The sequence below is a fragment of the Stylophora pistillata genome, chromosome 2 (genome assembly GCF_964205215.1).
Source record: "Stylophora pistillata chromosome 2, jaStyPist1.2, whole genome shotgun sequence".
NCBI classification, from domain to species: Eukaryota; Metazoa; Cnidaria; class Anthozoa; order Scleractinia; family Pocilloporidae; genus Stylophora; species Stylophora pistillata.
In genome coordinates this window covers 22344435-22362070 of record NC_142520.1, presented here as the reverse complement: position 1 = coordinate 22362070, position 17636 = coordinate 22344435, and the positions used below count along the sequence as shown (strand labels likewise).

Below are 17636 nucleotides of genomic sequence, written 5' to 3'. Positions count from 1 at the left end.
AAACCGCTAGCGTGCGTAAAAAAATTTTTGTCGGAATTGTTTAAGATGATAAAGTACACTTTAGAAAATGCATTAGCAAGGTCAGGAACTGAGACACAAATGGTACCCCACCCTATCCCCCCCGTGACCCCGTGCCATAAATTCCCCCGTCTTTCTGACTTGATTATAGATATGTAAAAATCACTCTCAGCTTGAGCCAAAGAAATTGAACTGGGAGCTGGGTAGTGTTCGTCTGAATGGCCACACTTAATCTCTGAATCGTGTTCAAAGAGTTGATTTTAGCCCAAGGGTCTCAACAATAACGAAAAGTTTGACGTTTGTGTCAACAGAAATCATCTCACTTTGCTGAAGACTCAGCCCAGGTGTCGCTTAATAGTATTCAGTTCAATTCCGTTATGGGTTATATTTCACGCATTAGATCTAAATTAAAGAAGTGATAACTTTTGAATATCACGCCTGCGTGTCGACCTTATTCTAACTGGTTCCAATGGCAGGGCTCTACACTGACGGTAGCTCACTAGCCACAGACTAGTAGAAATTTAGTTTTGGCAAGTGGTTTTCAATTTCCACAGACCAGTTGAGCTAGAAAACGAACTGAAATTGTTGCAACACTCTAAGTTGTCACTAGCCACTTGGCTAGTGTCGAGCCTTGGGTGGGGTGTTTTACAATTCAAAAGCCTTGACTCAAACAGGTTTGGGGGAGAATAACAGGTTACCAGAATATCTTACCATAACTTGAATCTTTGTGACCAAATTCTTCAGAAAAAAAAAAAACCTATTAACATATGCTAGGATAAACAGATATCTAACTTAGATATGAAGAAGATATAGGTTTATACAAAAGAAACTGCACTTTACCTTGCCAAGTGATGGTGCTCTTTTCGCGATGAATGCAGAGCAGCCTGAACCAGGAATAAGTTGAAGATGTCCCGCTCTGTCAAAGAAAAGAAACCAAAGAGACGTTGCCACAAGTTGCACTAATTAACGACAATGAATTGTAATGAAATACACGAACATGTACGTTACTGGCCCCAATGTTGACAACGTCATAACGGAGGGGCTTTAAAATGTCTACAGCTCTGTCAAAGTTTCCCTTTCAAAAAAAAAAGACACAAAATTAAACCTCAAGAATTTCATTGTTCCAGTCATAAGTTCGTTAAGTGTTTAGTGAAGTAAAGTTGGGAGAGCGTAAAAGAGGTGAATATACCTTGTCTGCCTGTTCAAATGCTTCACAGAGGGTCAAATCAACCTCTCTAGATACTTCGCAATTTGTTCCTGAGCCATCCCTGCGAAAAAAACAACAACAACAACAACAACAAAAAACAAAACCAAAAACAAAAAATAGACATTGCAAGGCTAAGTCATAATAACGATCGAGCTAATGTCTTAGTAGAACATGAGCCATTAATGAAAAAATTAATCGAGATGACAAATAACTTAGGGCTTGATTCCCCCGTTCTAAAGGTCCCTTTCTCCCTTGAAAACGTCTCGTATAGAGACGAAGAATTTCAGGATAATTATATTAGTAGATACGAAAGTCACCTGCTTAAATACGTGAACAAACTTTAACCTAAGGTTAACGAAACGCGCTTCTAGTACGATAGTTCAAGAATATTTCTACTGTTTGAATATATCGCCGCTCTCAGTTAGTTTCTTTTTATGAGACCCTCTCACTGAAAACCAGTCACTTGAAATAACTTTACGACCACGAGCGGGAACAGCCAAATCTCGTTTGCAGATAGTGATAATAAAATTGCCGCTCGCTCCTCGTGGTCTCCTTTTCAGTTCCTGGGAAAGTGCTTGGTGATATGGTCGGTTACAAATAACTATAACTGAAGTCTACGGGTATTTAACATCGAAGGAAGTGTAGTAAGTTAATCAGAATGCCAAAAATCCATCGACGTTTCAGAGATGACTAAACACTCTTTCACTGAATGACAGGTTGTTGATCTGAGCGTTCTTCAACACTTTTTTTCCCATATTACCTCACAAAGTCTCTAAGTGACATCATTAGAGTTAGTGTTGCATCTCCCTTCTTAGCTCCCAGTGCACACATCAACACATGAACATCATTGAAAACCTGAGTAGAAAAAGTTAATAGCTAAATAAAATATGTAAAACAATCAATTAAACAATAGCTAATGAGAGGTCTGGTTGAGAGCAACGGCTTGTATTTTTCATTGTCCAAGACCACCCAGGAAAAGAGAGTGATTCTCTCTTGGGTATCGTCAACGAAAACCAAAGTAATCACATCAGCCTATCATAAGGAAAGGAACTATCACTTAGAACCAACGGGGACTCAAAATTAGAACTGCCCGAGGCGCGGGAAAACGCAGGAGTTCCCAGTTTGCCATTGGTTCTAGGTTTGCATCTGATTGGTTGAAAAGGTGTACAGGGTTTTCTAGACCAATCACCCAACAGAGTGAGGCAAAATATAGGTAGTCCCGGATTACTTTTGAAACTCTTGAGAACTGAAACCAACGGTTACTATCAAAATACAGAGGTCGGGCGCTCAAACATATACAAGGAGTTCCAGGAGATGGCCAAAATCTCTTCAGGAGTAACTGACACTGTCATACACATTTCCCACCTCGCATACAAGTAAAAGATTAGAAAAAAGATATGTAATATCTTATATTATAGTGATTATAGATATGTAAAAATCACTCTCAGCTTGAGCCAAAGAAATTGAACTGGGAGCTGGGTAGTGTTCGTCTGAATGGCCACACTTAATCTATGAATCGTGTTCAAAGAGTTGATTTTAGCCCAAGGGTCTCAACAATAACGAAAAGTTTGACGTTTGTGTCAACAGAAATCATCTCACTTTGCTGAAGACTCAGCCCAGGTGTCGCTTAATAGTATTCAGTTCAATTCCGTTATGGGTTATATTTCACGCATTAGATCTAAATTAAAGAAGTGATAACTTTTGAATATCACGCCTGCGTGTCGACCTTATTCTAACTGGTTCCAATGGCAGGGCTCTACACTGACGGTAGCTCACTAGCCACAGACTAGTAGAAATTTAGTTTTGGCAAGTGGTTTTCAATTTCCACAGACCAGTTGAGCTAGAAAACGAACTGAAATTGTTGCAACACTCTAAGTTGTCACTAGCCACTTGGCTAGTGTCGAGCCTTGGGTGGGGTGTTTTACAATTCAAAAGCCTTGACTCAAACAGGTTTGGGGGAGAATAACAGGTTACCAGAATATCTTACCATAACTTGAATCTTTGTGACCAAATTCTTCAGAAAAAAAAAAAAACCTATTAACATATGCTAGGATAAACAGATATCTAACTTAGATATGAAGAAGATATAGGTTTATACAAAAGAAACTGCACTTTACCTTGCCAAGTGATGGTGCTCTTTTCGCGATGAATGCAGAGCAGCCTGAACCAGGAATAAGTTGAAGATGTCCCGCTCTGTCAAAGAAAAGAAACCAAAGAGACGTTGCCACAAGTTGCACTAATTAACGACAATGAATTGTAATGAAATACACGAACATGTACGTTACTGGCCCCAATGTTGACAACGTCATAACGGAGGGGCTTTAAAATGTCTACAGCTCTGTCAAAGTTTCCCTTTCAAAAAAAAAAGACACAAAATTAAACCTCAAGAATTTCATTGTTCCAGTCATAAGTTCGTTAAGTGTTTAGTGAAGTAAAGTTGGGAGAGCGTAAAAGAGGTGAATATACCTTGTCTGCCTGTTCAAATGCTTCACAGAGGGTCAAATCAACCTCTCTAGATACTTCGCAATTTGTTCCTGAGCCATCCCTGCGAAAAAAACAACAACAACAACAACAACAAAAAACAAAACCAAAAACAAAAAATAGACATTGCAAGGCTAAGTCATAATAACGATCGAGCTAATGTCTTAGTAGAACATGAGCCATTAATGAAAAAATTAATCGAGATGACAAATAACTTAGGGCTTGATTCCCCCGTTCTAAAGGTCCCTTTCTCCCTTGAAAACGTCTCGTATAGAGACGAAGAATTTCAGGATAATTATATTAGTAGATACGAAAGTCACCTGCTTAAATACGTGAACAAACTTTAACCTAAGGTTAACGAAACGCGCTTCTAGTACGATAGTTCAAGAATATTTCTACTGTTTGAATATATCGCCGCTCTCAGTTAGTTTCTTTTTATGAGACCCTCTCACTGAAAACCAGTCACTTGAAATAACTTTACGACCACGAGCGGGAACAGCCAAATCTCGTTTGCAGATAGTGATAATAAAATTGCCGCTCGCTCCTCGTGGTCTCCTTTTCAGTTCCTGGGAAAGTGCTTGGTGATATGGTCGGTTACAAATAACTATAACTGAAGTCTACGGGTATTTAACATCGAAGGAAGTGTAGTAAGTTAATCAGAATGCCAAAAATCCATCGACGTTTCAGAGATGACTAAACACTCTTTCACTGAATGACAGGTTGTTGATCTGAGCGTTCTTCAACACTTTTTTTCCCATATTACCTCACAAAGTCTCTAAGTGACATCATTAGAGTTAGTGTTGCATCTCCCTTCTTAGCTCCCAGTGCACACATCAACACATGAACATCATTGAAAACCTGAGTAGAAAAAGTTAATAGCTAAATAAAATATGTAAAACAATCAATTAAACAATAGCTAATGAGAGGTCTGGTTGAGAGCAACGGCTTGTATTTTTCATTGTCCAAGACCACCCAGGAAAAGAGAGTGATTCTCTCTTGGGTATCGTCAACGAAAACCAAAGTAATCACATCAGCCTATCATAAGGAAAGGAACTATCACTTAGAACCAACGGGGACTCAAAATTAGAACTGCCCGAGGCGCGGGAAAACGCAGGAGTTCCCAGTTTGCCATTGGTTCTAGGTTTGCATCTGATTGGTTGAAAAGGTGTACAGGGTTTTCTAGACCAATCACCCAACAGAGTGAGGCAAAATATAGGTAGTCCCGGATTACTTTTGAAACTCTTGAGAACTGAAACCAACGGTTACTATCAAAATACAGAGGTCGGGCGCTCAAACATATACAAGGAGTTCCAGGAGATGGCCAAAATCTCTTCAGGAGTAACTGACACTGTCATACACATTTCCCACCTCGCATACAAGTAAAAGATTAGAAAAAAGAAAAAAGGCAGAATGCTTGGTAAGACAACTCTTTTCAAACCAGATGTATTGAAAAGTATATTTGGAATAGTTTGAGTGCTATTTGTTACAAGAGTGGAGGTTCCCTTAAACCATTAAGAAATGTCACATCGGAGCTTTCTCAAAAGGGACTGTAATTGGCATTTTGCAAGGTTTGCTGACATTGCAGTAACCACCTGCGACTTTCCTCAACTTGCATATGAAGATGATAATTTATTGTATGCTACACCTCCGCATAACGTATGGCACGTACCAGAATGTGATTATCTGTGTGTGACTCCCACAAATGAAACAGCTCTCTCTACCAATCATTAACATCAACACCTCAAGGAAAAAAACAAACAAACAACAAAAAACATCGTAAAACAAAATGGATCACGTCGCGCGTTTAATTCAGCCATGCCAATAATTTCAGTATACAATAATTGCATTACAATGACTAATAATGCTTAATTTTTAAGGCTTAATCTCGATTGATTCATAGATTATGTGAATAATACCTTAATCTATCTATTGAATAAATTATTGATTGAATGGTTGAATAATTAGTAGACTGACTGCCAAATGATTAGTAGAACTGATTGTGCCATGAATTGATTTATGAATCATTTGATAGATCAAACGATTGATCGACAAAATAACAAATAATGATATTCCCAACACATCTGCAGGTATGTGTTATCTCATTACCTTCCATCTGAAGTGTGTAGAGCAGTGAGGAAGCATCCACTAAGTCAAGCATGGCACCAGAATGGCAACGTTCCCAACCTTTGACCAAGAAAGAAAAGCTACACAGTTAAAATTAATTCAAATAGTGCCATAACGAGGTCACTGTCATGCATTTACCCTCTAGGTGTACGATACTGTACAAACACACATGAAGTATTTCGCATTTCTAGAGAAAAAAAATATTATTATAATTTTAATCGCCAAGTAATGTGCGAATTAAAAAACAAATTGGCATAAAAATAACCTTAATTTGACATGGTCATGTATGTACGAATAAGATGTGATCGGATGAGAATTAAAAATAACAAAATAAAACACAGGTTATCGATCATGTTTACACTACACCTCCTCGTCATAAATGTCCAATGCGGCTTATGTTCTCCCTAATAAAGAAAAGCTGGCGTTTAATCGTAAACATGGCTAAAAAAAATAAACACAAATGCGAAAACCAAAGCAGCAAACAAACAAACAAACAAACAAACACAAAAACCATAATTATATTAACTTTAAAGAAAGAGATAACAACCTTTTCGATGTGGTATAGCGCCCAGTGCCAGTAATTGTGACAGGCTAGCATAGCTCCCATCTACACAGGGTTATTGAAGGATGAAAGAAAGAAAGGAAGAAATACGAACATCTTTAACTTTTACAAATGAAGAACTGAACATTGGCCATAAGCCCCAACCCTTCCGCTCCCAACTGTTTTCTCTCTAATCATCCCGGTTTCGGGTCTGTGTAATTTCATACGGAATAATGTGGTCCTTTTGTTGTTGTTGTTGTTGTTGTTATTGTTGTTGTTGCTTGGGAAGCTTCAATCGGAGGGCAGAGAGAAGTAAGTGTGTTGAAACGGCTCGATGTCTCTCACAGCATGTGCTGGAATACTAAGGGCGTACTGCATACCACGGGAAAGAAAAAGAACTCCTGCTGGTATTATCATTATTAAATTCTTATATTTTAATATTAGCCTGTTTTTAATGATTACATTTTACATTTTATATATTCTAGTTCTTAATTCTTAATTTATTTAAATTTATATACCTTCACAAGGCTTTATAATTTCCTTTTTTCTTTTTATTTCGTGGCGTACCTGTAAACTAGCTTTTAGCTAAGCGTTCTGACCACGTTAAATAAATTGATTGATTGATTGATTGATTTTGTAGTACCGTTATCTGAGGCTAGGGTTTTCTGACAATTGCCCAAAATCTCAATGGGGCTCAAACTGAAGGCCGTGTCTCGCGGAATTATTGTATGGGTGTGAGCTTATTTTTCTGTAAATCCCCTGAAGGAAAAATTCCTGTAACTTTACTCTTGGTATAAAGAGCCAATGCAAGCTGAAAAAAAAAAAAAAAAAACTTGACTGTTATCTCGGTATGTGAGCCCAAGGCTTCTAAATCTAACTTATTGCGACCCTTCCAATTACTTTCAATCTCCAGATCTAAATGGCAGCAACAGCAGAAAATTTATATATTATGCATAGGACAGCGGTTCTAACGTTAGGTAAAATTCGAAAAATTTATATATCATGCGCAAGACAGCGGTGCTAACGTTACGTACAATTCACCGTATGTAGGCCTTACAGTCCAGTCATTCAAGGTCGTGCTAAGGAATTTAATTCCTTTATCCTAACGTCCTTCCATTTCTATAACATGGGCCTCTGCATGAGTGCTCCAGCAATTTCTTGGATTCAATTCAAGACCCTTCGCAAGATAAAATTAATGCAAGAAAAAAAGAAAAAAAAAAAAAAAAAAACACTACCATTGGAATACCATTGTTTGTTTTAGGATGTAACCACTTCCGATGTGGTAATCACTGCAGCGTTTTCACTGCAAAATGGTGAAGTCTGCCTCTTCAAGCAATGAACACAACCACATCATTGAAGTATCATGTGAAGCACAACAAGGAAATGTAGACTGTAAGGCCACTACCCAGCCATGATTCAGAATGAAGATCACAACAGGCTATTCCTAAATTGTTTAAGAAGTTAAATATCACAAAATTGCTATCAACAAAGTTTTAAAGCTAACCTTAAGTGCATGCTTCTGCGCTTCTCTGTAAAATCCCGTTCCTATCAGGCCAAACGCGTACATTCCGTGAGGATATCTGCTGTTGATAGAAAGGTAATTTAATGTTTCCTCAAAAACTGTCAGATTAACACTCAACTCATTGCTGTTTTTCTTTTCTTTTTTTTTCATACTTTTTTTTTTAAATAAACGCCCTATTTCTAATAAGTGCCTTTCCTTGAGGTACAATAAGTAAACAAGCGCGGCCTACTCTTGCGAAATGGATCTTGGAATTCCTAGAAATTCCTAGGAATTACTGGGAATAAGAGGTGTGAATTTTCACGGTAATTCGACCGGGAATTCCTAGGAATTCCCAAAAAACCTAGAAATTCCCAAAAAAACCTAGAAATTCCCTAAAAACCCTAGAAATTCCCAAAAAAACCTTGAAATTCCCAAAAAAAACCTAGAAATTCTAAAAAAATTCCAGATTCATAAGCCAACAGAACTTGGAATTCCTGGGAATTTTTAGGAATTCCAACTCAGATTACCTATGACTTCCCTGAAATACTGTGAATCTAAAAACTTGCTGGAAATTCCAAGGAATTACTAGGAATTTTAGGAATACTTCAAGGCAACTAATATCAAATAAATATGTGTATTAACTCCCAACTATAAATTTAAGCAGTCAATCAAATTTATTTACATGCTAACTCAGGTTTACATGTTAATTATTTGCTGTTGTATATTAACAACAACATGCAGAAATATTAGGATGAAATTTCTTCTTCTTTTCTTGAAAACTTCGTATTATCCTCAATTACAGCTATTCATTTATAGTCCTAGTGAATCAGTAATTTTGGTTTGACACAAATTGTGAATAAAATCTGTTGATTCTTTTTCATGAAATACAATAGCTTGGGTTATGTTTATTGCAATAAATACTATCAGTCAAAAAATAGTCTTGAAAGGAATCATTTAATTTGGGATAATGATACAAATAACATTTTATCCTTTCCTCCCTGAGTCAGGCTTTGACTTAATTTAATGTAGTTGTAACTTCTTTGGATAAAACTCGTGTGTTAAAATTCAAATGTAAGCTGTCAAGCAGCATCTTCATGCTATGTTGTTTGTTTTTGTCGATTCTGCAAGTTGAAATTGAGAGATTTCTTCTAAATTTTGACTGAACACTCTTGGGAGTGAAGGGCCTTATTACAGTTAAGTAATTGATTTTTAATATTAAATTCTTGTTGTAACTGTAATAATTAATTGCAATGAAGTTATCCCAAACTGCAGACTAAGCAGCCGTTTGTCTTTTTCTGCTGGGCTCGCAGCTTCAGTTGCCATTGAAATTCCAAACGCGACTAAACTAATCCTGAAACCTTTAGCCTACTGATAGATTTATTTCATTGAAAAGCGTGAGTTTAAGAAACTGTGGCACGCATGTGACCGATTCGATTATCAGGTTTGATCACGTACCAAACATCGCAATTTGTACTCACCACAAACTTTCAGAATCCGTAGTGTTATAATTAAATGGCCGCTCGATCCTTGTGCCGGCCAATTGATGGTTGCAAGTTGTCCCTTCTTTCAACTTCACGGCGCCAACGACTTGCTTTTCATTTACAGCACTCACGCTATTCTCATTTTCCCAGTGCTCGACGGTAATACCCATCTTTAGAGATGTCATATTAAGCAAAACAGTCGAGAGAAGAATAACTTAACGCACGGGCGATCAATGGATGAAAAGTACATTCAAAGATGAGCGCTAAATGGAATTTCCTTTGTTTCCAACACGAGTAAGATCACGTGGATATTTTGGGAATTGCCATTGGCTTGTAAATAGAATCCGCTGGCTTACCCAATTGCAGTCTTAAGAGAACGCGCAAGGTTTTATTGAGCTGATCGGCGATGTTGACGATGGTTTTACCTTGGATCCATGTTCTGAAGATGAACTAAATAATGATGTGAATTCACTATACGTAAACATAATGGAGAACAATCGAATGTACTACAAATGCAAGATTTGTGGCCGGAAACCGTCGAGGAAACAAAGACTCGAAACCCTGACTTGAGTTGTGTTCACGGCAAAGTTGAGAAACAACCAGAAGGCAATCACAATTTTAAATGTGATTACAAACGTGTTTTACCATCATTATTATAACAGATGGATACCACCTTAGGAAGTATAAGAGCTACCTAGATAATCACAGTGTCCCAGTACCCAAATCAACGAAGTTTGACTGTAACAAGGGCTCAGCGACACGTTCCAACACAGCCATCTCGATTCCTGTTTCGCTTCTACTGAGCTAGCAGCGGTGCCAACAGAGTCAATTGCGTCTCATAACGAAGAAACATTTGTACAAGAGAAGGAAGCGATTATAGTACGGTAGAATTTTTGCCTACAAATTAATGTGCACATTCCGAAGCGTTGACCCATGCTTATGATTATGTTTATGTATTATGATTTTGGCGCATCTCCGGACATGAGACATTTTGCATCACAAGAAAACCTTTTATGACTGGAATCCACGAGGCCTTTGAGGTTAGAGAGCATATCTGTGATATGGGTACATTGGATTTAAATTGACAATTTGCACTTTATGTAACTGACTGCTGCTTTATGGAAAAGTGCATATTTATATTGAGATTTACTAAAACTTAGTTTAAATAATAAATTTCATGATAAACATGAACAGGTATATACATCTCAGTCTTGGTATATTCTGTTTAGCATATCTTTTATTGAACCAGTTTTAAGCCTCTAAAATTACTCCTTGTCTTGAAACCTTCACATTCAAGGTATTGAGAATTTCTCTGAATTATTTGGATTTCAGGGTTATTTATATTGCTTCAAATTCAATTCCCAGAAATTCCCAAGAATTCTACCCTTCTTAACTTAAAGGTGGTAATTGTATAGCTGAGAATTCCTAGGAATTCCTAAGAATTCCAAGTCCTCACAAAACTGGAACCTTCCTTTCCCAGAAATTCCCACTAATTCCAAGCTTTTCATATTACAGCTGATTTGCATAGTTGGGAATTTTTGAGAATTCCTTGGAATTCAGTTTGCAAGGGTTAAGGCTCTAAAGCGAGTCATTACGGTTATCAAAAACAGTATTCAATTGAAGTTTAACTTAACAACCTTTTAAGGTAGACACAAACAGGGCTGTTTATGAGAACAAGCTCTCTGACACGCAAGTATTTTCAAGTTCTCTGGCACGTACGTATTTTGAACGAGCTCTGTGAGCTCATTGACGCTACATGGGTAAATAAAGTATTGATTGATTTTGATATTGATTGATTGACTAGCCTCTTACTTCGGAGAGAAAGGCAGGATCCTCCACACAAGACAGACTAAACACTGATTGAATACTGAAAGAACTTAGAACAGTTAGCACTAAGCCATCTACCCATAGAGTGGCATGTTTTCTTTCCATTTCGGTATCACCCTTGCGATTGAATCTCTAGAAGTAGGAGTCATAAGCCATCTTCAACGCAAACATGTCAGTTGGGTTTTCCATTAATATATCTTCACACGTTAGATATGCTTGGACAGTATTTCTGAGAGAAATGAGAATGGAAGTATATTGTCAGTAATCAATTGCTCATATTGCTGTCCATAAGGGGCTCCTCTGTGAAGGAAAAGGGGATATGGTGAGGACAGCCTCTTTGTCCAACCAAATTGTACCCCTTTTGTCACTCACCCTCTTGAGGTGTAGCGCTGATGACAAGGGAGAAGGGTAGAGGGATTATTTGAGAAATTTCCAGTAGCCACTCATTGCAGCAGAAATTTTACAAATTGTTTTGTACATGACAATTTCATATTTGTAGGTGTAGGTATAATGGTGGGTAGGCAAAACAAATAAGAAATTTTTGCCTTCGAAGATATTTTTAATCTTCCAGAAGTGACGAAGGTGGTGATGATAATTTAGACCGCCCTTACTTTTTAGGCATAAAAATTAGTAGCGAATTCTTGGTGTGAGAGATGTGTTTGCATATTTTCTTGCTCACAACTATAAACTTGTGAGATAAACTATTGTACCATAGATAACTGTAAACAGCTCTACCTGGGGACAGGCAACCAAAATGCACCTAAACAAGATACTCCATCTTCAAAAACGGGGAGCCCGCTCGATGAATTTCTCTAAGTTAAATGTTCACGCTGTTCCACTTTTTATCTCTACCAATATTCTGTCTTTACCTTTAATCTATTTTAAAAATTGCTCTATCTTAATGCATGATGTCTATAACAAAGTCGTGCCATCTAACATTTCTGCTCCCTTTAGACCCATTAAAGATGCTCATCATTATAACACACGATCTTCTACCACTGGTAACTTCTATATAAACTACTCTCGACTAAATCACTCCATTAATTCTTTTTCCTCTATGAGCACAAAAATTTGGAACTGTATTCCTGATGTTTTGAGACAGCTCCCAAAATATAGTTTCAAGAAAAAAATAACCGAATCCTTACTTCAAATCCTTCTAGACCAGGATTCTTAAATCCTGATATTGATATATTAATAAATGAAATGGCAAGAAACTAGATTTCGTTAAAATAAAGAGTATTTTGAGCTTTTCCTGTTTTGAATTATGTGCTCGTGGCTTCATAATTAATATACCTATGTTTTTGTATTTACTTTTGTAATTGACATCTGTACCTTTGTAATTGTTATTTATTTATTTGTCATTAGAATAATATTATATTAATATGTAATTGACACGTTTCCCATACTACCTGCTTCGATAAGCTTCACTATATTGCAGGTAGTCTTAATTTATAATTTAAATTGTGATTATAAATAAAGACGTTGTTCAAAAGGAACAATCTGTTTAAAGCGTTGCAGTATCTCAGAGATCAAGGATTCAAAGCCCGCACAGGCGTAGAAATTTTTGTAAACGCTTTATTTTTATTACCGCTTAATTACTGTAGTGCTCAATTCTTAATCCACAGTTCACGTATATGATTTCATTTCACAATCATTAAAAATGTGATTAGTCACCCATTTAGATAGACGCGACTGAAAGGAACAGACAAATACTTGATAAAAGTCAAAATTTTGTCTCAGTGATTGACATGACATCTTGTAACACTCACCCTTGTGCCCATTCTTTGACTGCCTTGACATGCAGTCTCTCTCTGTTTGTGATGTTACTCCTGGCAGCTAACCCTTCAAGGGACAGCATGCTGCTCTTCAGCTCTTGATCTGTGTGGATTCCTTTTCCAGATGAGATCAGGTCTAAGCCACACAAGATCACATGACCCATTACAGAAATAAAAACAGGTGATGTCATTTAAATGGGACACTCCACAAAAATGATACCATGAATTAATACTCTTTTAGAATGAAGGTCTGGTTTGTCTTTGAAGCCAGATTCTCAAATACTTCCCTTGCACTGAATGACAGAAACTCTCTCGAATCTGTTACACCATTTCTGGGTTCATGTGACATCCACTGAGCACAATTATTGCTAGCCAATTAGGATAATCAAAGTTAAAAGCACCTTCATGTACATAGACAAAATAAGAGAGATATTCCTTTATAACCAAGATCTACTGCTCTCTAGAAGTCGCCACAAATCATTTTTAAATCACCCAGTCACTAATATGGCAATAACTGAATAATCTAAGTTGTTCAAATTTTTGGAAAGGAATAGTGACTTTGGCCAAGCAGTCAATTTTACTGATAGGAACTAAAAGGAGTGCAAAGACTTAATCACTAAAATGGCAATGGGAATATCCAAGGAAGAATATTTATTTTTGCATACGAGGTATTAGTTTTCAACAACTCAATTAACTCAATATTTGTTTAAATGATTACGATAATAATTCACATTTCTTTTTATATTCAATGTCCTTGACACAAGTATCTACCTAAATCTTATCTCTTCAATAAACAATAGACTATTCCGTCCAGAATTGTCTTCAGTCCATGCCAATAAAAAGTTGCACAATAATTGTTATTCAAAGTGCTGAATAGAAAAGTTCTCACCGGCCAAAGTTGGGATCTGCTGCTAATATCCTTGAGACACACTCCTCAATTCCATTGCACTGTTGTCAATCATACCATCCTGTGCACTAATTAAACCAAAAGAAAAAAAAAACAACAACAAACAAACAAATAAATAAACCAGATACATTTTTTCCCACAAGGACATTAGTTGTCACCAGGCTTAATTGTCATATTTCTCAGGAAAAAGCTACATGGAAGATATGGCATGACCCCAATCATTAGTTACCGTTGGTGATCAACTCAGTTGACTAAAACCAATCTATCTTGTAATGACGGGATTGAACTTTCTTACAAATACTTTGTCTACGGACCAAATGAATTCAAGGCGCGAGTGAAGACTTGTTGACCACATTGCGTTAGGGCATGGAATCATTCTTTAATGACTAAAAAGGCTTCCTGATAAGAGTGGTTATGTGTAGTTTGCTTTAGTTTGTATTGTCAAGGATTAAATTTCCAAATACAAATCCCAGGGGGTTATATTCAGAGGGGCTTATCATACGAGGTATTTTTGCATTTCAAATTTGGGGGCTTCTACATGGAGGGGTTTGAACACAGAGGGGCTTAATATTTTCGGAATTTTATGGTAGCCACCTAAACTTAATTTTTAGTTAGAAAAATATAGTTGCTCATATATTCATAAAGATTTTCCTTGTTATTCATTTTGTAGCTATCAATTAATGGTTGCAGGCAGGGCAAAGCTAGATTTACACTTCTCCCACATTGATAATCATACATATTAATTAGGGTTTTTCAAGTTGATCATAAAAACAAATTAATATCTTGCCATACTAGAATTGCGCACAATAAATAAAAATTAAGATATCTGTATCAGTTAAAATTACTAGTTTGATTCTTATGATATTTCACTTTTGCCCTGACACTTGTATAAATTTTCAACCAAAGCCAACCTGTGTTAGGGTAGCATCAAATATTTTTGCTGCATCATTGCTACTTGTCAGTGGTAATCCTTCACTTCTCCAAGCCTACAAAAACAGAGAACAAATGGTTTATTATTATCTTCATGCTTCCAATTCATAACTGAAACCTTCCTTATTCCAAGTTTCAAAATCCAAGCAACTACACTACTTACTCTAGGCTATTAGCAGTGTGGTTCAGTTGTCAAGTAATATTTAATGCTGTGTCAATTTTTTTGGGTGACCAACATTTTCATTCCTGGCAACCACTCCATGATTTTAAGTGGTAAGGAAACACACCTCCTCCCAGAAATTATTTTAAAAAGTGATACATAAAAATGCAGCAGTTTTCATGTGAGTTTCCCCTATCACTTTGCTTTCACTTAACCCCACTCTGGGATAAGTCCTAGAGACTTGTTCCATGTTCTCCATCAACAAGACTAAAAAATCTAAAAGCATTACACAACTCAGCCACTCCCATATTCTTGCCCTTACGGTAACTGGCTTGTTTTTACTTTGAGCTCTCATTGACCCCTAGCCAATAGTTCATTGCCATTTAACAAATGGTAAACACCACAGCATACACTCTAATTATTGATGCACACAGGAGGTTGCTATGCACAAAAGATGCATAAGAGTCATGTGAGGTGATAGCTGAGAGAGACTCTGGGTTAAGCAAACCTCCAACATGTACGCTGTGGTGTTTACCACTTGTTTTATAACCTAACACTGATACATTTCAACAAAGAGCCCCCTTTAATTAGCAAATCACATGAAACCGAAAAAAAATAACACGTATATGTGGAAAACTAGTCTTTACATTTGCTCATGTCAGCAGCGTACACCCATGGGCAAATGGTGCAATTACTAAGTTGACCAATCAGAGCACACACTTTACTGTGGTTATGTCGAACTTATAATAGTCATCAGGGTGACCTTGTTATGTTACAGACATTGCGCTTTTCAAATGAAAATTAATCTTTTGTTATCATGCTAACTAGATACTGGTCTATATCACAACAAGGTTACCTTCAGCCTCATTGCAAATCAAAGGCTTGGCAACCATTAGTACACAACTTTAAAATGGTCTATTTTAACTGAATATTCTGAATGTCTGTTATCATTATTTTGATTTTGTTATTTGGACACTCCATCAAAATGCTAATAAAAAATGAGTACCATAACTGAACTTCATAAGCCAATTGAGCAGGTCAAACTAGTAGTCAATCATTTAAGTGGGTTTATAATGCAGTGAACAGTGGCCTGTCTTCATCCAAAAATAAAAAAAATTAAAAAAAAATTAAATTAAATTAACAAGGTGTTTTCATTTGTAATGACTACATAAGGCATTGGTCTAACAAATGGTCCAAAAAGGCTAAATGCCTGGCACTGCAAACCTAATAATAGTATTCCACGTTTGTTCAAAAAATGCAGAGGGATTCTAAAAACTACATCAGAGGACAAACCTTCCCAAATCAAGAAATATTTGACATCAGTGTTTGCATGGTATGCCCAAATTATGACATTTCTTCAACTAAAAACACCGACAACTTGAAATTTTTGGGATCCCTTGACTTCGTACGTAAGACAACCACCTAATTAAGTCTCTTAAGGAGTTTGAAAGAAGCTTTCGGCAAGGAGTTGACATCATAATATGCACATTGTAAAATAAATTATAGTGAAACTGTGAAGAGTAAGATGCTATAAAAACAAAACATAAACAAAATATATTCGCTCCGAGTTCCTAGGGGAGCTCGGACACGCTGAACCGGGGGTTAAATAACGCATTTATTTCAGTTAAGGTCTATTCAACTTGTTGTCAGTTTGTTCCTCCCAAAATCTTCCAACTAATGATAAACGAGGTAGGACACACTTACCTACATCAAATGACGACTGAAACGTTATTTAGTGTACCATGACTGTGCATAACACGTTGACTCGTGTTAACAAAATTTCCTGCTTAAAGATAAAACCCAATATTTTTCACTTACGTCAAGATCCCTCCAGTTACTGCGCATATAAGACATTCCGAGGGAAAAAAATGCAGTTTTAGCGTGCTTAATGTTCCTTTACTTGTAATAACTGCACATTACAGAACACGGAAAAAGTGCGGCCCACTGTAATGAAGTCAGCGGTGCATAGCAGGAAGCAAAATCTGGAAACAGAAAACAGGTGTCGGAAAGCGTGAAGTAAGAACAACGGAATATGCTCTCAGTGTTGCCTTTTATATAGCTAGCAGGCGTAATTTTGGCGGGCGAGTGCTCAGTGTTATCTTTGACTTTTTTACAGCAACGGAAGGTTGGACAGAGAAATAAATATTTACGAAAGGGGGCGAGCGAGCGGCGATCAAAAAGAGAGGGGAGGTCAGTGCGGCAACGAATATTTTTCGCCTTTCCCCATTCCCCATCTCTTTTCCCCACCGTTGACTCTAACTCCAAATCAAATATGGCAAGTTTAATAAACGATTGCACGCTTTATTCGCCCTAATAAGATGCTTGCACTAGCGCCTTTATTATTTTATTTATTTGTTGCTATTATTATTTTTTTTATATTCCCAATTTTGTCAACTATGAACATCTATTTTTCGGAAAAAGTCTCCTGTTGCATACTCTGTTGCCTCAATTATGACAAATGAAGTTTGCTTTGGAGGTCAAGCGCTGGTCCCAGGATCAGTTGGAGGGTTTGGTGGTGGGGGAGAAGGATCAGAAGAATATGGTGTATTAGGCAGAGGTGGTGGGTGCTCAGGGGAGGCCGTGGAACCCATGAAAAACAAGCTGGAGTGAGAGCAAGCTCTCATTGCAGTGGCAAAGATTGCTCAGGTTTAATTGGAGGAAACTCGAATGATGATGGTCTTGTA

General features: G+C 37.1%; 1 protein-coding gene across 2 annotated transcripts; it reads right to left on the bottom strand.

Moving 5' to 3' along the window:
* Nucleotides 1–141: 141 nt before the first annotated feature.
* Nucleotides 142–15662, bottom strand: LOC148737793 (tetratricopeptide repeat protein 38-like). 2 transcript variants are annotated; one of them, XM_088751286.1, is made up of 16 exons: nt 14774–15662; nt 12950–13930; nt 11166–11409; nt 7876–7954; nt 6378–7182; nt 6197–6234; nt 5813–5890; nt 5376–5446; nt 3692–4564; nt 3506–3577; nt 3343–3418; nt 3213–3239; nt 1986–2080; nt 1208–1286; nt 1022–1093; nt 142–934 (listed from the first exon to the last, which is right to left on the bottom strand). In XM_088751286.1, the coding sequence occupies exons 10-16, from the start codon at nt 3532–3534 to the stop codon at nt 806–808; spliced, it is 507 nt and encodes a 168-aa protein (XP_088607412.1). In that variant the 5' UTR covers nt 3535–3577; nt 3692–4564; nt 5376–5446; nt 5813–5890; nt 6197–6234; nt 6378–7182; nt 7876–7954; nt 11166–11409; nt 12950–13930; nt 14774–15662; the 3' UTR covers nt 142–805. The 2 variants fall into 2 exon arrangements, with proteins under 2 accessions (XP_088607412.1, XP_088607413.1); XM_088751287.1 differs by lacking the exons at nt 142–934; nt 5813–5890; nt 6197–6234; ... (3 more) ...; nt 12950–13930; nt 14774–15662 and having other exon boundaries at nt 957–2080; nt 3692–3770; nt 4470–4564; nt 5376–5805.
* Between the last annotated feature and the right edge of the window lie 1974 nt (nt 15663–17636).

What these genes read in the sequence shown, in the direction of transcription:
- LOC148737793 (XM_088751286.1), bottom strand. Translation starts at nt 3,534, where the DNA reads ATGACGTTGTCAACATTGGGGCCAGTAAC. An exon ending in GAGCACCATCACTTGGCAAG is followed by an intron (nt 3,240 to 3,342) that starts GTAAAGTGCAGT and finishes TTTTTTCTGAAG; the next exon opens with AATTTGGTCACAAAGATTCA. An exon ending in TCAACATTGGGGCCAGTAAC is followed by an intron (nt 935 to 1,021) that starts GTACATGTTCGT and finishes TTTCTTTGACAG; the next exon opens with AGCGGGACATCTTCAACTTA.